Source organism: Ptychodera flava, chromosome 18 (assembly GCF_041260155.1).
Source record: "Ptychodera flava strain L36383 chromosome 18, AS_Pfla_20210202, whole genome shotgun sequence".
NCBI classification, from domain to species: Eukaryota; Metazoa; Hemichordata; class Enteropneusta; family Ptychoderidae; genus Ptychodera; species Ptychodera flava.
The window spans coordinates 36512818-36534966 of record NC_091945.1 but is presented as its reverse complement, the minus strand read 5'-3'; the positions used below and the strand labels follow the sequence as shown (position 1 = coordinate 36534966).

Sequence of the window (22149 nt, the reverse complement as noted above, 5' to 3'; positions counted from 1 at the left end):
GAAAACTTTTGTACGTTCCTCCAGCATATTAAGTAAAGAACTTTGACAGACTTTTGTGATATAATAGTCCTCTCAAAAATCATCTTGTGCACTTAAATCTGTTAAAAATCTCTATCAAAATGGTGTGATAAAAATCATAACTTACATTGCTCCAGTGTAACCAGGTGTACATGTACAAGATCCATCCACATTATCACAGTGTGCTCCATTCCGACATTCACAGGTATTCTTGCACTCAGGTCCGTACCATAAGTGTGGACATGACATTTCACATTTTGCTCCAGTGTAACCATCTTTACAATGGCACATACCAGTGTATGCATGACAGCTGAAAATACAACACTTTCTTATTTTAGTTTTTGGTGTCTTGTGTCTGTATTAAAAACATATTTTACCATCATTTACATACTGAATTGCATTCATGTATTTTCATTGCTCCCCTAAAAGTCTGATTTTCTTGTCGGCCAGGTTTTCATAAATTATTGCCTTCTCTACAAGGTTTATTCAAAGTCTTCCTGTCACTGTGTCCACACTGAAAATTTTCAAATGTAGTGGTGACTTTTTGTCATAACTAAAACGCATCAAAATGGTCTCCAAGAGTACTTATCAAACATCAAGCAACTCAAAACTATACACAATAATGTAAATGAACTTTTTGCTCAGTACTAGTGTAGCAAAACATATCATGACATTAATGATTTTCAAAATTAATCATTGACTTGAGACAGCAAATTGACTTACTCAATTGAATGACCTCTTTCACATTCACATTCTTGCAGACAATGTGCTCCAAAGTACCAGTCAGGACAGGCTGAAAAGTAATTTAAATACAAAATTCAAGGGTGAACAACTGCTATAATCAGAAACACAGAATAGCAAAAACCATGGCTATGGCTGTCGATAAAAAAGTTTTTACATATCTGTACACTGTATAAGCAAAGATATATAAGCCTTGGGATATCTCATGTAAGAGATACATTTATCTTTGGTAACAGGTCAACAAATTCATCCCTCCATTTCAATCAGTTGTCGTAAATTTTTAAATATTATCAAACAAAGCTTGGATGGCATTTTGCATTGTGAAAGTTGCAATTTATCTTGGACATAAAAGAATACCTTATTACAGTGTGTAAAAGTTGAACTCAGTATGTGATATATTCTTACCTCTTTCTGAGCATAAATCACCCTTGAAACCTGCTAGACATCTGAAATATCAAATTAAAAACAAATGTCAGAGTCTATATGAAATCCAAATACTTGCCTCACTCTCTAAACCCTCACTTAATTCAAGATGACAGTTGAATTTTCTCTTTGGGTGCAATAAGTAACATGCACCTTACAAATCTGTCTTGAATGGCAAATTCTTTTTTAAAAGTTGCAAAATACAGACTCTTTGTAACAAGGAGAATTTGTACTGAAGAAAGGAAAGATACAGGATTTCAAAAGAATCATTCTAACTATGTATAGTATTCATTGGCATGATTGCATGAAACACTATTAAAAACAGCTCCTTCATGTTTGAAGTTACAGTACAGATCATTACACCTGACATTGTATACAAGCAAGACATTATTACAAATAGTTTCTTCAATTTTTAAACAAAGACCAACTCTTTAAATGTATAATTTGAACTTACACACAGCTTCCATTGACGTGATGACAAGAAGCACCATTCTGACACTGACAAGTTGAAGCACATCCCAAACCATACATTCCTGGTTGACATGTCGTCTGGCATTGCTCTCCCATGTATCCAGCAGTACAGTTACACACTCCGGTAAACCTGTTACATCCGGCACCATTCCTGCAGTCACATGACAAAGCACAGTTTGCTCCATATTTTCCAAAGGGGCATTTTTCATTACAGACATCTCCCTGTAGATAAACAATATAACAATGTATGTCTGAGTGATTCAGCTGGAACCAAATCAATGTTACAATTATGTTCATAGGCTTTCAGTACTTTTTTGTGTGTTTTTCATTTCTACCAAGTCATTCTAAAATAAACCGCATCTAACATTTCTCAAGTAAAACTCTAGGAATCTTGACAAATCTACAACCGTTCCCTTTTAATTCCTTCATTCATGAAAACATTCATGGTTTAGGCATCAGATGGGCTGTGTTGTCATTTTCACACGGTCAAAACATGTTTTCTTATGATTTTGAACACTACATGTATTAGGATGTGCATCTGACTTGCTGACATGACTGGCTGCCTGTATTACTACTTTAATTGGTGTCTGACAATCCTAGTCACAGTGTCTGATGGGTCCCTTGAAACTGTCCACAGATAATGCTATGAAACATATAGGCAACAGTCACTGTGTTTGGGGCACCTTCATAAACAGTCAAAGTTACACAATGGGTGTTCCATATGGTGTTCCTTGCACACCAACTATTTTGTTCTTGAAAGCAGAAGTGCATACTTAAAGTTTTGAGGATGAAAATATTTGCTGCAAATAATTGAAATAGTGTAATTCTTACCATCCAGCCGTCTGTACAACTACACTCAGCACTTTCATGATGGCATGTTCCTCCATTCTGACACTGACATGTTATCTGACAATCTGGTCCAGCACTTCCTGCAGGACAGGTCTGCCCACATCTGCCAATCAGTCATCAATACTAGATTACATAACATCTAATGGGTAAAGTGGTGAGTGATTGACCCTCAGCCTACAACTATCATACATTACTTATATCTTCCAAGAGACAAGTATTAAATTAATTTGTTTCTCACTGGTCAGGTAGTTTGTACATTCACAAAATTACTTTTGGATTCAAAGCTAAATTTCTGAAATAGTGGTATGGATTCACAATAAGGTATATGTAACTCAGCTTTTCTTACAATCCTAATGATTGCATCAAGGCCTGCAAATGTTGTCTATACAACTAATATCTATCTTCTACCGGATCATACAGTGTCTTGACATTTCCCTTTGTCTGTCTGTTTATCCTTCTGCCTACCTACATCTATCTATCTATCTATCTATCTGTGTATCTATCTATCTGTGTATCTATCTATCTGTGTATCTATCTATCTATCTATCTATGTATCTATCTATCTATCTGCCACAGTGTCTTGACATTTCCCTTTGTCTGTCTGTTTATCCTTCTGCCTACCTACATCTATCTATCTATCTGTGTATCTATCTATCTGTGTATCTATCTATCTGTGTATCTATCTGTGTGTCTATCTGTGTATCTATCTATCTATCTATCTATCTATCTATCTATCTATCTATCTGCCTGTCTAACCACGTCTATCTATCTGTCTGTCTGTCTGTCTGTCTGTCTGTCTGTCCATCTCTGTCTGAATGTCTATCTATCAGTCTGTCCACCACTCAATCCATACTTCAAACTTACAGCGCCCCTTGGTAGCCAGGAGCACATGTACAGGCTCCAGTCTGGAAATCACATGTTGCACCATTCTGACAAAGACATTCCAATGCACAATTTGGACCAAAGTAACCATCATCACAACGCTGATCACAGTGCTCACCTGAAACAATAAATATATCATTAAGAAATTTGCACATCAAAATAACACTCCACTTCTTATGGTTCAATCAGATCAGCGGTCTAATTGAACTTAACCCCTTTCACCACCATGGTTTGGCCCAAACCCATTGTTATCAATGGTGAGTGTGGACATGTTTACAAAGAACTGGGGGTGAACAGGTTAAATCTGGTTTGCTCACATAAAGTTTCCAAATTGAACTCTACTGCTATGCTTTATTCATTTCTATGGCTACTGTTGTAACCTGGATAATGTCACAACACATCATTTCTATGGCTACTGTTGCAACCTGGATAATGTCACAACACATCATTTCTATGGCTACTGTTGTAACCTGGATACTGTCACAACACATCATTTCTATGGCTACTGTTGTAACCTGGATACTGTCACAACACATCATTTCTATGGCTACTGTTGCAACCTGGATAATGTCACAACACATCATTTCTATGGCTACTGTTGTAACCTGGATAATGTCACAACACATCATTTCTATGGCTACTGTTGCAACCTGGATAATGTCACAACACATCATTTCTATGGCTACTGTTGTAACCTGGATAATGTCACAACACATCATTTCTATGGCTACTGTTGTAACCTGGATACTGTCACAACACATCATTTCTATGGCTACTGTTGTAACCTGGATAATGTCACAACACATCATTTCTATGGCTACTGTTGTAACCTGGATAATGTCACAACACATCATTTCTATGGCTACTGTTGTAACCTGGATAATGTCACAACACATCATTTCTATGGCTACTGTTGTAACCTGGATACTGTCACAACACATCATTTCTATGGCTACAGTTGTAACCTGGATTATGTCACAGCACATCATTTCTACGGCTACTGTTGCAACCTGGATACTGTCACAACACATCATTTCTATGGCTACTGTTGTAACCTGGATAATGTCACAACACATCATTTCTATGGCTACTGTTGTAACCTGGATAATGTCACAACACATCATTTCTATGGCTACTGTTGTAACCTGGATAATGTCACAACACATCATTCTATGGCTACTGTTGCAACCTGGATAATGTCACAACACATCATTTCTATGGCTACTGTTGTAACCTGGATAATGTCACAACACATCATTTCTATGGCTACTGTTGTAACTTGGATAATGTCACAACACATCATTTCTATGGCTACTGTTGTAACCTGGATAATGTCACAACACATCATTTCTATGGCTACTGTTGTAACCTGGATAATGTCACAACACATCATTTCTATGGCTACTGTTGTAACCTGGATAATGTCACAACACATCATTTCTATGGCTACTGTTGTAACCTGGATAATGTCACAGCACATCATTTCTACGGCTACTGTTGCAACCTGGATACTGTCACAACACATCATTTCTATGGCTACTGTTGTAACCTGGATACTGTCACAACACATCATTTCTACGGCTACTGTTGTAACCTGGATACTGTCACAACACATCATTTCTATGGCTACTGTTGTAACCTGGATACTGTCACAACACATCATTTCTATGGCTACTGTTGTAACCTGGATAATGTCACAACACATCATTTCTATGGCTACTGTTGTAACCTGGATAATGTCACAACACATCATTTCTATGGCTACTGTTGTAACCTGGATACTGTCACAACACATCATTTCTATGGCTACTGTTGCAACCTGGATAATGTCACAACACATCATTTCTATGGCTACTGTTGTAACCTGGATAATGTCACAGCACATCATTTCTACGGCTACTGTTGCAACCTGGATACTGTCACAACACATCATTTCTATGGCTACTGTTGTAACCTGGATACTGTCACAACACATCATTTCTATGGCTACTGTTGTAACCTGGATACTGTCACAACACATCATTTCTATGGCTACTGTTGTAACCTGGATACTGTCACAACACATCATTTCTATGGCTACTGTTGTAACCTGGATAATGTCACAACACATCATTTCTATGGCTACTGTTGTAACCTGGATAATGTCACAACACATCATTTCATCTTTCTAAACTCTTGTTTTTTATTTGGGTCAATTGAGTAAGTTTTCAAAACATTAGTCAAAATCATCACTGTGATCTCATACAAATTGTTAATGTGATATTTAAGCAATAAAGCACACCCAGTGACAATATACCACGAGATTTTGACCAGTTCACGACATATATGCACGAGCGATAGCGAGTGCATATATGAAGTGAACTGGTCAAAATCGAGTGGTATACCATCGCTGGGTGTGATTTATTGCAATTATATCATAACAGTATATTGAAATTCTGGCTTAGAACGTCAAAAACGGATTTTTGCTCAAGCTGAGAGCTCGCGCGTATGCCAGCCGTGGTATATCGCCAATATACCACGGTTCTTTTCGCATCTCGACCAATCAGATCACTGCATTTGCGCCATCAATATACTGGTATGATATAATAAACATTTCCTAGTTTGATTATGATGGAATAAGCCATGTCATTTTCTGAAATTGCAAAGGAACAGGTCTGAACAAAGAGCCATGTTAGTCTATTTCACTGTTTGGAAAAAATATATTTATATAAAATGTTGTTGAGACGAAATTTAAACTAATGCTGACAGTAACAGTATAAACTACATTTGCTTTAAGTAGTTACACTGCCAGTTTCTGTGATATTTTCAAGATTAAGGTGACAAAGTTTTCCATTCTTTCTCTGATTTGAAATGATAAATGTGATTCACCTAGACAAAAATAAGAATTTCACTTGTACGATGTAGTGAAGTTTTGTCCAAAGGCGGGATATGACAATTTTAAAGAAAAGATAACTTGAATATTTCAGATATTACACTAACAAATATGAGAGACAACTTACCAATGAAGCCAGGTTGACAGACGCAAGTACCATCAATTGGATTGCATTCACCATTATTGGCACATAAACAATTATTATTACAATTGTTTCCCCATTTGCCATTTACACACGCTATGAAAGAAAGAGAGAAATCAGACATTCATGAAAGGACACCAAGAATCACAAAATCTGTTGAGTGACTGAGTGAACAATGTTGACTCAAGAATACTGTAAATCATGTAATTCATTATTGTGCTTGCTGGTACGTTTCAGAATACCTGATATCTAATCTAGAACTACAGTTTGGTATCTGAACTTTCCTAAATTTCTATCATAACCTCCAAGGTACTTGATAGACTGCATCCCGCTTAGAAGTATTCAGTACGGTGAACTGTTGGTATAGGTCAGTAAATACTCTTCCTTTGTTTTATTGTATTAGTGTAATCATGGTCCGTGTATTCTGTAATCATATTGTATGTATTCTGCCATAAGTTGATGATTGCTATAATGTTTCATAGACTGCTCCTACATGGTCAAACTTGAACATTTAAAAAACTCCATGTAGGGAATATCACAGCCTTGCATTTTCTGGGACTCTGGGATTTTAGATTTGCAGTCTGAACAAGCATTCTGCCATAATTTATCACACCCTCCTGTTAATAGTAATAGCAAACTCCCTTTTAAAATGCATTTGTAAATGAAACTGAATGCAAACTGGACTTCACATAGTATTGTGTTTGTTGGTTTTCATGCACCATTTTAATGTTTTTTATCAACAAGTTTTGATATCTCTAGAATTCAAAAGTGCATACCCAAGAGAAACCAAATAATCTCAATCAACATCTTACAATTTCTCCTTTCCTTTCTGTACCATCTTTTTGTGCACGAGTCATTTAACAATCATCAAAACCTCAGTCAAGATATTGGTGACATCAATATATATATATCACATGTACATCACTGTACACTTGACTAGGCTCTATGGAATTCTGAATATTGTGTCCATGGTTGTGAAACAATGCAACTGTACAGCGTAGAATGTACAGTTCTATGGATGCCACAATTGTGAATGATAAAGTCCTGGAACTCACCACTGGAGCAACTTTGTCCTCTGTATCCTGGCTCACATTCACACTGGTCTGGTGCTGTACAGGTACCATGAACACATGAATTACACACCGCTGAAAAAAAACAAAACAAAATGCTGACTCTTTCAGAATACCAATAATGCTTTGATAGCTTGAACTGTTGACAACTGGCTACAGCAATCTCTGTATGTCTTTGAATCATAAATATTCATCAACAAACGAAGGAACATGTCTATACACTAGATTACACATTACAATAGCAAGAACAAGAGATTCAACTGACGTATGCAGTATTCTCCACTGGTTGCATAGCCTTCACAGCATTCTCTAACTTGAGTGTACTGGGTCCTCATTTCTTGTCTGTACTCTGTTCTGTACTGCAGCCTATGGAGAGTAACAGAAAATAGACTTTCAACATTCCAAAAACATGATTTAAAACCAAATGGACTGTTACAGATCAAACTTTACAAAATTGTCAAGTAGAAAGTAGATATCCACACAACAATAATTTGGCTCACTGTTAAATATATCTGATATTTTCACCATGACAATGTACTGATATGTATAGTAATACACAATAGAAAACCTGTCATGGCAACTGACTGAAACTTGTATAGAATACATTTATGGACTGGAAGATCCATCCATCTCTCAACACAGCTGCTTACACTTCTTCTTTCCAGAGCATGGAGAAGAGCGCCCTCAAGTGACCAATGTTACCCTATACAACCTCTAAATAATAATCATGTTTGATCAGCTTCTTGTTCAACACTGAGGCCAGACCTCAGACGACCCAAACGCAGCCAATCAGAATTGTCCTTACCTCCGTCTGGTACACCTGAACCAATTGAGTACATCTGTACATTTTGTGTAGTAAATCTGGTCAAAGGGATGTTGGTAACTCACTCTTACTGATGAATGGTAACTGATCAAAGATGAAAGAAGAAAAGAAAATGTTACAGAAAAAGTTATAGAAAGTTTCACAAAAGGTCAAGAATGATGACATTTATGCTAAAAAAAGCTCAATTTAAAGACACTGATGGTTTTGGGATCTAATCTTTACAACTGACATAAATGGAATCAACTTTGGCAATTCATCTAAACTATTAGCATTCATCATGAATTTGATCACAGTAGAGAAGTGTCAATACACAGAGGGATTACGATGCATCTAACACTCATTTAAGTTTCAATGATATCAAAGTAATAAGTACAAAGTTGCTCTCTGTTTCAAAATTTAAAAAACAGTCTGCTTTTCATAACATTAACTTAAAGGTTACACTGCAGCTGAACCAAAAACCTACACTGACATACCTATTTTGATTATTTTGGGAGGGTCAAAATTAGTCTATATTATTACAATAATCGGACAGATTCTGTTCTAATTTCAACAAACTTTAATAGATTAAGATGCCCTTGCATTATAATGTAACAATACAATGACTATTAACTTGTTAAGAACCTTTCAGTATGTAAGTTATATTTCACAAAAGATATAATGTGAACCTAATCATGAATAAAATAAAACCTGTCTAGACTTGTTTTGCCGAGTGAAGGTAGATCATGCTATTTCTCCCACTTTTATGGCTGAGCTAGATTTATTGTTATTCAAATGAGTTAAATCAGGTGAGATGAGGTGACTCATTATTTCCTCCTAGTTACATGTACCTGTATCTTAGACTGTAGAACTCTGATGTACTGTCCATGCACATGCATGTATGCACACACACTACTCAAACTCCTGTTTGACTGTAAGCTTGAATACTGGTATGGGTGTAACTTTGCTATATGGCTGGAAAAATATCTCTGTGTTATAGATGTAGTTATCATGCCTAGTTGGACAAATGCCATGACAAAATTAATCTTGTTTTACTACTTCATCATAACTGAATCTTTCTTATGCATAAAGTTCCAGTTTTAAATCTTTGTGGCAGCGTTGAGCACTGATATGAAAAATCAACCTATTTTACTATTCTATTGAAATACAAATAAACATGGTCATCAAAACCGGAAAAAGTTTTAAAGTGAGTGGGCTAAATTTGATTTAATATCAGGAGTATCAATAATATTTTCACATCCTGTACGCATTGATCAGTTCCAAACACTTGTCATCGTAATCAGTAAAACTATTTATAACATTTGACAACATGACAACATCAGTTTCACATAACACATACTGATAGCTGGAATCTATGCTAATTATCTTGACCTCCCCATGCTATTGTCTATATCTACATAACTAAGAATTATTTAATATCATAATCACTTAATAGTCAAAACAAAATTAATGAAACAATTATGCATTATTTGACTCTTTAACAATCTGACTTGTCACATTTAAGTTAGAACACTTTAATGTTTTGGTCTTGAGCTTTGACATCTGTTTACATATGAATGACAGCTTGTAATGGGTGTTAGACACTTGAACAAAATAAATGTGTCACTGTGCAAGAATGCACATTCCAAAGATCAAATGTTTTACCAGAATTCAGACGCCATCTGGTTATATATATTTCATAAGAGATGCATTTACTCTCATTAGTGACAACTACTACAAGTATGTCTAAGTTGCAAGTCCAGAGAATGTATGCTTGAAGTTGACACTTTGGTAACCATAGTATTTGTTTATCTAAATATTTAAAATCCATACATTTTTGTTACAACACAATCGTTCCAACTCAATTGATCAACACTGAATTATTTTGACTGAGTTTCGTCATTGTTTTTAAAACTTTGACAAGAAACTTTGCAGTGAAAGCTGTGTGTGCAAGTCACCCACTGGTACACACACCTTGTTGAGAATGATCTATTGACATTTATCTATAAATAAAAGACCATACACAATGGATACTTGGGTCAGAGAAACACACAGATTAAAAACACTTTTTTGCTACAGTTGCCTTGCAGTAAATTGCTTGTTCTTCATGATTTCAGCTTCATGTTGATCAACTGCAATCTATGAATTATCGTTACATTGTACTTTACAGAATTTTACTTTTAATGAAAGGTAATCAGATTCATTTGTGAGAATCTCAAAGCTTTAATTTTTGTTCAGCTTTTCATTGCAATAAAAAGCAATGGGCATTTGCTGGTACCAGAAAAAGTTTTAGGAATGCAAGCTATTTCAATTGTTCAAGTCTAAATGTACAGGATATTTTTAAAGTTCAAGGCTACACTGTGACATATTTTAGAACAATTCAAGCAAAATCATTGAGTACATGAAGCTCTAGGTCAGTTTTCGGTGTGAGAAAATCCTACTACTGACAGAAACAGCACATTTAATTTTTTTGACAAAAAACTTTTGAAAGATTGTCAGTAAAAGATTACTCACCAGTATTGTTTGTTTGTGGTATAATGTTAGACAGCACAATTATTAGTGCAGCAATTGTGAGTACTTGGTGTACCAGATGATAAATATGTGTTCATGAACTTTAACTTTATTTATTTTAGTATATATTTTCCAAACGCATTGGTTCATATGTTGACATCACAATAAATGGAATGGATATCCAATTTTCCATGAAGCAAATCTTAGGAGAAAATCAGTTTTAAATCAATGTTATTTTTTGTTCAAGATTTTAAGAATCAATACATTTTGTTTCCTACAATGAGATAAAATGCCACAAACTGTATTGTATATGTTCTATTTGAAAGAGGACAATATGAAGTGATGTTATCTCAGTGAATTTTGAGTTGTTTTGTTTACACTGTTTGGGGTTGGAGAATGGACAACATGTAACATTGATCGACTTACGTGGTTGTTTTGAAGCAGACATGATTCCCATCATCATTGATATTCAACAGGACAGTAGATGATACCATAGGAAGCAACATCACAAGAGACAGTGTTGACAGTAAAATTCCACTCCAAGACATTGTGATGTGATACATATATCCAACAACTGATCTATGGTTACCTGCAAAAGGAAAACATTGCTGGTATTATACAGACTTTCAAAATAATCTTTGCTGCTGTCTGTTAAAGATGATGGTGTATGTTTCTGGTGCACATCCTAACATTTTATTTCTTTATTGTACCTTTAAAAAAGAATATTTGTAAGACTGAGTAACATTTTGACTTTTTGAAGAATTATTCACACTACTGTCAACAGAATCTTCAGTGCTATTTCCATCTAAAACAATATTAACCTGATGTTGCTAGTTAAAGCAAAAAACAGAAGCCAGAGTCTTTACACTCAAAGTCACATAAAATTAATTTAATGACTTTCAGAAATTTTTTCAGAAATTGTAAAGTTCAAAACACCATTTTCAAGATATCATTTTTAGAAATCATTTTACCTATCACTTTTACCATATCACAACTGGTCATCTTGTCATTTTTGAAAATTGTGTGTGAATTGTTAATTTTTCCGGACTTTCCAGGATTCAATTTCATTTCCATGGACTTTTCCAGGACTTTCCTGTGACATTCAAGGAATTTCAAAGAGTGTACAGACCTGAAGAGCATACATCTATAAGGAAATGTGTTTGATAAACTGCTTTTAGAATCCTATATTTGTAAATGGCTTGGTTATACTCTTCACTGAGTGGAAGTGTAAAAATGTAACGGATTACTAAAGGCAATGCATTCACTGATTATGCATTTACAGAGAACTGTGTCAGATCAAAATGTCAACTTTATATCTGATCATGGAGTGTCAAAGATCAGAGCAACATGCAGGAAGGGGCTGTAATTGTTCAAGATTTTTTTTCAAATTCTTTGATGATTGCTTTCAAACACTGCAAAACAGCACAGTCACTGATAACAAATATTAAGCAGTTTACACAATGACAATACATGTACATGTGAAGTTGCTGAGAGAAAAAAAATACTTACGGTAAGTGTATCATGCACTACAGAAATGTACAATATAGGGGCACAGTATTCTAAATGTCAAAGTTTACAAACACATGTACCACATTGAGGCACAGTACTAGATATTAAAACAAAGAATGTCAAAGTTCAAAAACACATTATGTTATATATGGAAACAGTCTTCACTGTTAAATGTAAATCATATAGGACAAACTGCAGTTTCTGAAAAACAACTTGTTTTTTGACTGAAGCAAACTTTATCTGAATTGTGGCTATTAAAAATAATCAAGTACTGGGGTTTCGTATACAAGTACATGTAAGGTCTATTTTGAATGAAAGGCAATTTGGAATCTGTTTAAAAAGAAATTCTGATGATCAATAACTGAACTATTTGTAGTATAGGTCACAAAAGAGCAAAGTATAACACATACCTATACAAACCAACATTACAAAAGTAAATACATACAATGTACCTGTACTTACCCGGTATTAGAGATACATGAAATTTCAGTTCTTACAAAAGTACATAACCTTTACAGTATATTTTATGTATTGATTTCTTTTCTTGGATCACATTGATGTGACACCACTCCTGATAATGCTGTCAGCTTAATTGCTTTGAAATGAATTAATACAAGCCTTCAGAGCAGTCTATACAAACAGCTTTCCAAGCAGTGTGTTACTGTTCTACAACCGCATTAATTGGAATCTTTTATTGTAGGCAGATGTTGACATACAATTTACAACTTATGAAACATAGCACATCTTATTTTACAATACACATATCTACAGGTTATGGTATGGACCAAAAGAGATTTCCATTAACAGAGACTGTGACTGGTACTTCTTTAGCTCGTCACAGTGCTATACCCTTCCTTTTATAACATATGAGGAATGGATCATCGTAGTCTAAAGAGCAGGTCTGTTGGGAACTTTTCAATTTTATATTTGCATGGGAGTGCAGAGGATGCAACCATGAAAAAAAGAAAGTAGGCAAAATCATCCATGATTTTGAAAAATTGCTAAAAAGTTTAGGATCAGAGTGTTACATGTAGGTCAGGTTACCTGAAACACATATTTGGGGGAGGGGGCTAATTTATTATGTGAGGAACAGCATTTGGTAACAAATTACCCTGAGTTGAATTCTTGAAAAAATTAGTTTTGAATGGTAAAATTTGGAGACAGTAATTCACAGAATATGTTATCTAGTGTTAAATCATATTTAATGTTTGAAATATGAAAATTATCTGAGGAAATGCAATCAGGAATATGTAATAGCACTTTATCATTTGAGATGGAGAATGGCTTTAAACCAATCTAAGTTTATGAATTCTACAGCTTGCAGATATATTATGTTAAAGGGCCAGTAGCTGTAATTTGACTTTTCACAATATTTATTTTTTATGTCAATTGCAGTTCGTTAAAATACACACTGTTTAGCTTGTCAACACAGCTGCTATACATGTATGTGTAAAATGCACTGTTGTTGTTTACATTTGAATTCTAGTCAAGACCAGAATTCACTTGTCAACACTAACAATGCAGTCTACAAATGTACAGAATGTGTTGACAAGCTGAATACTGTGTATCTCAACATGCTTTGGAAAGTTGAACACAAGCGGTGTTGACATTTAAAAAATAGTGAAAAAATCATCAAATGTTATAACTACTGGTACTTAAAATCCATACTGGAATATAGTGACAGATGTAGACAACTATAACACTGTAGTATATACAAAGGAATGATATTATCACATGTAATTGATGTTGCTATAATTCCACTAAACCTACAGTAGATGGGTACATAATAACATGTATAAGTTTCTATGTACTGAAAAAATTCACAGGAATTACATGTGTAACTAATACTTTTGTCAATTCTATAAATCCTTGTACAAACTAGAAGTAGACTTATACATAGATATCTTTAAAAAAAACTCTGATTGGAATTGGATACCATATGACGAATGTTTTTAGGATGATTTGAAGAAAAAGTTGGACTCAATGATTCACGGCATGAAATGTTATTTGAGTAACAATAAATCTACAGAAATAATCTAATTCCATAGAGATAGACACAAAATAATGAAACTTATACCAAAGCTTTGACAAGCCAATGATCATGATCAATTTTTCCTGCACTGTTTATTTACACAATGAGTTTGATTTCTAAACCATAACAATCTTTATTTCCTTTTTTCCTTTAAATTCATTGGCTAGTACTCATGACCTGATTCTCTGGGTGGGGTTACTTTCTGAACCACTTGATAGGTGGGTCATAAATACACTTTAATGTAAAAGTCATATCAGACATGTATACAGGAATAAATAGTGAAACTAAGACAGTAAGAGGTCTGCTGATATTATTTTCACACAACTATCAAATTATCAATGAACAGGATACATGGATGTAGGGTGCCATGCTATTACACAGTAATAGCATGGCAGCATGGGTGTGATAATCAGTCAATCTTTCACAATGACATGTAGCTACAGATATGCAATGCTGAACTCACAGTTTTGTAGAGTTAGAAAACTTTTATGGATCTCAATTTATCCTCCAAGTGAATTTACCCATACAACTCAAGCCCTATGGTTTGTAATTACATTGAACATACAGCGACCTATATAAGTACACACTTTGACTACCGCCAGGAAACAATATATACATTTTCAATAGATGAAGATCAGATACCCTTATCTCTACAGTGATGCATCCTTTGTTATGTCATTGTTACCATTATTAATCATTGAAAAATTATCTGCGAAAAACACTCACAAAATTTCCTGGTCATTGACTTGGTGACTATGTATGAACTTCTGGATCTCTTTAAAATTCTCTCCACTGGAAACAATAATGAATTGAATCATAAATACTGTTGTCTTGGATCTGGTCTAAATTCCAAAATTAAAAGTTTAAACTGGGTTTTTGAACTTTGAAGTTTCAAATGATAGATTCATTGATTCTAAATTATAAACATTTAAAAAGATGTTGAAGTGCACTTGACCCTACAAAAGGTGATATTTTACCAGAATACATCATGTTTGACTTCAAAAGCTCTGACTGACATTTGTTTACAATCTATTAGCTCTAAAGTAACCTTTATAATTGACCAAACTGAGTCTCACAGGGCAAGCCGTGTACTGCACAGCAAACCTTACCAGTTACAACAGTTTGGCTTTGATCAGCCTAAATATTGAAATAACAAATCTCAGCAGAATGAGAGGCAACATTTCAAATGTTGGATTATGAGAGAGTCTAGGTGGATGTGAAATTATCTATTATGCCTTTTATCCTTTTAACCACCATGGTTTTGCCCAAAGTCACTATCATCAATAATGATCAGTGGTGATTGTAGATGTGTTTACAGGGAAGGGGGGAGAACTACATGTACTACCAGTATAAACAGATGCTAGTACTACAGAATGCTATTGTTATGAACCATATGCTATAATTTGTTTTCAAAGGAGAAAGAGATGCATACACACACTTATACATACACGAATGCACATACAAATACACTTTCGTTAATGCATACTACATTATCATCAAACAGCTGTTACCGGTAGCATATTGACCACACATATCATATAAATGTCCTTCATTTTTGTGACAGCTAAACATCCAGCTTAACATATGTACATTTATTGGTTTACTCAGACTGACCTTTTGGGAACACATTTTGTACTAAGCTTGTGTCTTTACATTACATGTAATGTATTTATGAAACAAAATATGTTAAAATAGATCATTAAGAACTTCTGAATTACACAATACATTCACAGTAATATCAGCTATGCAAACATCATACTTATGATTATGACTGCAATTCTGTAATGAACCCATTGACATTCGATGCCATTTACCATGACAGCACCAGCAAATGTTATATATCATTGGTTTTCTTTGTTAGTTTGCAATTTCATTCCTCCATGGAATATTCACTCGTGTTCCAAATGTTAACTGATTACTCTTTCAGTCTTTATGGCATTTTTTTTTAAATGAGGTAATGCGGTTTTTAATCTAGTCATATCGGTTATCAGGCATAATGTATCACAAAACCAGTATCTGTATACTATAACCCACAATGGGCTGATATTATGTCTGTTGAAAAAGGTTAGATCTGGCGTTGGCCTCTAATATCAAAGTACACATGTACACAGTTGAATAAAGTTTCCATCTTCGGGTATCTAAGTTTTGTCAACTTTACATTATTTGATAGGTCAGTTACATTGTTCTGTGTTAAGAGCCATGATTAAACAATGGTCAACATATAAAACTCGGTAACAAAGACTGATGTATGATATTTTTTGTGAGAGATATATGATATAACAGTTAATAACTGCTTTCACAAACTATACACCTTGGCCACAGTTCCTATCACAACAGAGGGGCTGCCGAGAATATTCCATAGCATGCTGTAAATCGTCAAAAACTTCTGGGGGTGACAAAATCAAACATAAAAACTCCCCCAATGTTGTCTGATGGATTTTGTCCTTAATCTGATGAACAATTTGTTTGCAGTACAGCAAATTCAGTGGGTTACGACATGGTGGAGGGGCCCTGGTTATGATTAGCACCGTCTTTCAGCACATGAAGTTTTTAAAATCTGAACAAAGAAAGGAAAGAATATAGTACCTGATAATCTTTTGCAGCTCAAGTTTGGAATGACATGCAACTCAATAAGCCTTCTTCTTTTCTGACGTACAATCCTGAGATTGTATTGTAATATAATCTACGTCACAGTTATGACCATGGAAGGCGGGCAATGCTTGGCCTTCACCTGGCCCTACCTGAATGTCATAGAGATACAGGTAAAGGTGAGCTCTATGTACTCAAGATTACAGTAAGAACCTTGGGTCCTTAAACCTAACAGTCAACTTGAGAGTTTTAATGACAGTATTAACCTGAGCACAGGTCATGGGTTAGATTTCTACAGGGTCGATTAGAAAGCACACTGGGATTCCATTTCAATAACACATATTAACTTCATTTTGTACTAAGTGTAACTGCATTGTTAAGGCACAATACAGTAGGAAAGTTTTGCCACTTAAAGATAAACATGTTCATGGTGGGTAAATTTTTTCAATTCTCAAATTCCTGATCCCAAACTTGATGATATGACTCCAAATTGTATTGGTAGAGCATCTACATAATCATTCCATCATAATAAAGGTCAGAAGAGACCATGAAGCAATGAAAACATCTGGTGATACACCATCCAGACCTGGGGCTTTACCACACTTAAGTTTCTTGATACAATGGTCTACTTCATCAATTACAATTGGCAAATTCAAGTCATCTACATCCATATTTAAAAAATTGTCCTCATTTTCAACAGTTTCAACAAAATCCCTAATTTCTTCATGAAATGGAACAAAATCCTCATTTTCAAAACCTGTACATGTCTTCCTATTATTTTAACCCTCCTGTAATGTACAAATTTAAGATACTTCTTTCATCACAAAATACTGCCACATTGAGGAAACTGAGTAAATATATTTTTCTAGCAACAAAACGTAGGAAAGAACTTACCATCGATGCGTAAGTTAAGCATACAGTTGTATTCTCTGATGCTTATTTATTTGTAAATAAGTTATTCTTTTTTTTTCTCTCTCTCTTTTTGTGGATGCAATTATTGCATTGACTAGCGATCTGTAAGCAACATTACTGCTACTATTTGTACATATTGGCCGGAGGCCACAAGTACTGAATAAACTGAAATTGAATTGAGACCATGAAGCAAGATGAATACATTCACAGAAAATTGTCTTGTTACATAGAATTTAAAGAACAAATATGAAAATTTCACAAAATTTGACCAAGCCAAAGTGGAACTAAATTTTTTTAAATGTTGAAAATGGGAGAAAAAAGAAACCAGGAAATTGGGTATTTGCATAAACTTGCATAAATTTACTTCTTTCTAACCAAAGTTATCATTGCTTGCCACGCTTAAAGGTGGACACAACCAATATTTTAAATGCAATTTAACAAATTGAAGAAGTTGAATGAATCTTTGCAAAAATAAGCAATTTTGAGCGAAATATGACATGTTATGTGCAACATTACCTTATGTAAACAATTGTGAAACATTTCTTTGAAACTTTTACACTTCTTTGTCACTTACATGTGAATTTACCGATTATAAGAATTGCGTTATGAAATATTTGATTGTTTTTCAATCTACAGAGCACATGTACAGAAAGTCGACATTCATCTTCAACCAAGTGAATACTAATGCTCCATGGATCAAACTACCCCAGCAGGGTACTGTATGACAAGTGGATATGTCAATTGAGGTTAGCAGTCATGGTTGTAAACATCCCGTTGGTGCATATAACAGGAACTTTGGTGGCATATCATCAATTTCATAAAAACCCTTAGTCTTGGAGCTGTATTTGAGATTAACTGCCTGACCGTCTTGTCTTTTGTTCACTCTCATGACCAATGCTACACACCACAACCAATCATCAACTTGAATAATAGATTCCCATGGCACTTACAGTTTGTTTTGACTTCACCTAACAAAAGTTTCCATCAACTTTAAAGTCTGTTGTAAAAGTGTCTGGCAAGTGAAATCATTGAGTGTTTATGGTTTATCCTGTTCCTTACGAGATTTCAGTCAAGTGGTTTGACCATGCTCTGTTTGATAGGGCCAGTGGTGTGGGACGTAGTGAAATGGCAAAACAGAGGTTAAAAGCATGGAGAAAGGGAACAGATAAAAGTCTGCTATAAATTGGATTAAAATAACCGTAAATACATTTCTTGGATTTTCCACTATCACATCCTGTCCTAGTCACACAACTCTAAATGTTGCACGGTATAATAGCGTCCACAAACGTAGTAATTTACTACTCTTTTTGTCAGTTTAACAATGAAATCACTGTAAAATCATAAAAATAAATGCAAGTCTTCAACTTCTACCTATCCAATACAAAACAGATACAGTATGTTCATGAATTTGAAATTTTCTGAGCAGTAATTAAAAATTTGCACCAAATGATGATAATTTAGGAAGTGTAAACATCTCAGTTGTTTCTGTCAATATTGTATTACAAACTTTTCATAAAAAGTCTTTTTATGAGACAGGGTGGTATTTATTGCAATACTTCCAGTACAAGTGTCAGATAGTTCCATAAAATCTTTTTATGGGTTGTTTAGGTTTTGGAATTTATGGAAAATGTGTCACAGTATGCAACTGGTATGTCTAATAGCTGTCACTTCTCTAACTACTACCAACCCTCACAGTGACTGTGTACTCATGTTAAGTAAGATTCTAGAAAAAATTGTCAATGCACGCTTAATTCAGTACATAGAAAAAAACAATATTTTATATGAGCATCAATATGGATTTCGTCATAAATACAGCACAAAACTTTCAATTGTAAATCTAATCAATTATCTTATCAAACAACTTGATAATGGCAAAGTAACACTCGGTATTTTCCTTGACTTCTCTAAAGCTTTTGATACAATCAATCATGAAATTCTTCTTTCTAAACTTTCTCACTATGGTATTCGAGGTCTTCCTTTACTTTGGTTCAGAAATTACTTACACAATAGATCCCAACTAGTCTCTGTCAATAATAATGCCTCATCATTCCTTAATGTTACATGTGGAGTACCACAAGGATCTGTCCTTGGACCTACCCTATTCTTACTATTTATCAATGACATTGCCCGTTCCTCCACATACTTCAATTTTAGATTGTTTGCTGACGATACCAATCTATTTCATACTTTCCCTGCTAACCAAGTTAATATAAATTTAAATACTGTCGACATTCACCTCAATACTGTAGTGGACTGGTGCAGGGCTAACAAACTTACTGTAAACTACCTCAAAACAAATTACATTGTCTTCAGAAATCATAACAAACATATTTTCTTGAATGGTACTCTACACATCAATAATACAGTTATCAATGAGGTTGAAGTGACATCATTTGTAGGTATTCACATGGACAGACATCTTAAATGGTCAAAGCACATTAAAATGATTAATTCTACTATCAGAAAAAAGGTTGGCGTCCTTTTCAAATTGAGACAGTTTTTACCACGCAATATCCTTATTCTTCTATACAAAACTTTCATCCTACCACACATCACTTATGGTCTTGAAGTTTGGGGTTCAACATATTCCTCACATCTCAATAGTATCTTTCTTTCGCAAAAAATGGCAGTCAGAGCTATAACTTTCAGTGACTTCACAGCAAACTCAGCTACTCTTTTCAAACAACTTAATATTCTCGATATATACAAGTTACATAAATTACATATCAGTACATTCATGTATGATCTTATAAATAATAACTTGCCACACAGTCTTACAACATACTGTCAGTTGCCTTCTCATTGCTACAGTACTCGTCATAAAATTAATGGTAACCTTTATGTCCCAAGTGTCAACACTTCCTTGGGTAAATTCTCGATATCATATACAGGCTGCATCTATTGGAATACATTACCTAAACAAATTAAAACAAAAACCACTAGAAGTTCGTTCAGACACTCCCTTTCAAGTCTCCTCATACACGGTTAGTGTTTTACATGACGAAGAGTTATATTCAACTTTACAAATGTGTATATCATAGATATATAAATATATATATTTCACTATACATTTTGTTTTTTGGGGTTTTTTTTGTTTTGTTTTTTTGTTTTTTTGTATTTTATTTTACATATTTTCTACTTATTCGTAATGTATTTTTTGTAGTTGTTCTTATTTACTTAGTTAGTTACTTAGCACTTTCAAGTCTACTTTTACACGATTGTTTTTTGGTTTTTTTTTTTTTTTTTTTTTTTTTTTTAAGTGATGAAGAGTTATATTCAACTTTACATATATGTATATCATATTTAAATATATATATTTTATATACGTTTTTTTTTTTTCTCTCTCTCTTATCGTTTTCTTTTTTACGCATTTCTACTTACTCGTAATGTATCTATTTAGTTATATATTTATTTATGTAGTTGTTCTTTTATTCACTTAGTTACTTTGTTACAATTAGGTTACTTTGCAATCCCACTACTTTCATGTACACTACCCTCGATATACTTCAGTTTTCTTTTTTCTTCTTCGTTTCCTTGCTTTAACATCAAATGGCTTTGGGAACGGACTAGACTAGCATTTGCTATTTTCCGTTTCCATTTACCCTTTATCACAGCACAACTCAGATGTACATTCATCATTGAATTGTAATATTATTATGATTAAGGGTAATAAAGATTATTATTATTATACATTAGATTTGTCAACAATATCACAGTACACTTCTGTGGGACTCTAAAACAGAAGTTGTGTACTTATTGTTACTGTTGCCTTGACCTGTGTAAACTGTGTGAGATTGCTGTGAGCGTGTTGTTTGCTACCATATATGGCACATTAGCACACTCAAGACAAATCTATGTGGTGGTTGAATGTAGAAGTACAGGGATGTTTGTGTTTGTACCACAACAAGACTGACACTAATAGACCAGGTTTAATTACTTGGTAAAAATCATCTGATACCATTAGGACACAGGCGCACGACGTCTTTTGAAATCACTTGTCTGTAATTTTAATGTTGAAACACACTCTGTGCAAACGGAAATCGTGCGGGCAGCTATTGAGACATACAGTGAACAGTGCCCCGTGCACGGCTGTGGCCGCTCAGCTCTACTGTTAACGTTACTAACTTTATAGAAACGGCGAATTTTAAAATCACTTGTCTACAATTTTAATGTTGAAACATGCATTTTATTGATAACTGTACGAACGGAAATCATGCAAGCAGCTTTTGAGACATACAGTGAGCAGCGCCCAAAACATGGCTGTGGCCGCTCGTCTGTCTTGTACTCATTACTCTAAAGGTACGAAATTATTTGGAAAATAATTTTTAA

General features: G+C 34.4%; 1 protein-coding gene across 8 annotated transcripts in view; it reads right to left on the bottom strand.

The window, feature by feature from the left end:
• LOC139117507 (multiple epidermal growth factor-like domains protein 11) overlaps positions 1 to 22149 on the bottom strand; it is a 58741-nt gene that overhangs the window by 18671 nt on the left and 17921 nt on the right. For 6 of the 8 annotated variants that reach the window (XM_070680679.1, XM_070680683.1, XM_070680686.1 and 3 more), the window contains 11 exons: positions 11205 to 11367; positions 8274 to 8375; positions 7734 to 7834; positions 7454 to 7543; positions 6384 to 6494; positions 3367 to 3502; positions 2485 to 2605; positions 1637 to 1875; positions 1165 to 1205; positions 742 to 811; positions 146 to 328 (listed from right to left, as the gene is read on the bottom strand). In XM_070680679.1, coding sequence (XP_070536780.1) covers positions 146 to 328; positions 742 to 811; positions 1165 to 1205; positions 1637 to 1875; positions 2485 to 2605; positions 3367 to 3502; positions 6384 to 6494; positions 7454 to 7543; positions 7734 to 7834; positions 8274 to 8375; positions 11205 to 11341 — 1331 coding nt within the window. In that variant the 5' untranslated portion in view covers positions 11342 to 11367. Of the gene's footprint in view, positions 1 to 145; positions 329 to 741; positions 812 to 1164; positions 1206 to 1636; positions 1876 to 2484; positions 2606 to 3366; positions 3503 to 6383; positions 6495 to 7453; positions 7544 to 7733; positions 7835 to 8273; positions 8376 to 11204; positions 11368 to 16905; positions 17033 to 22149 lie in introns of those variants that run through there. The other 2 variants (XM_070680678.1, XM_070680682.1) reach the window with 2 other exon arrangements.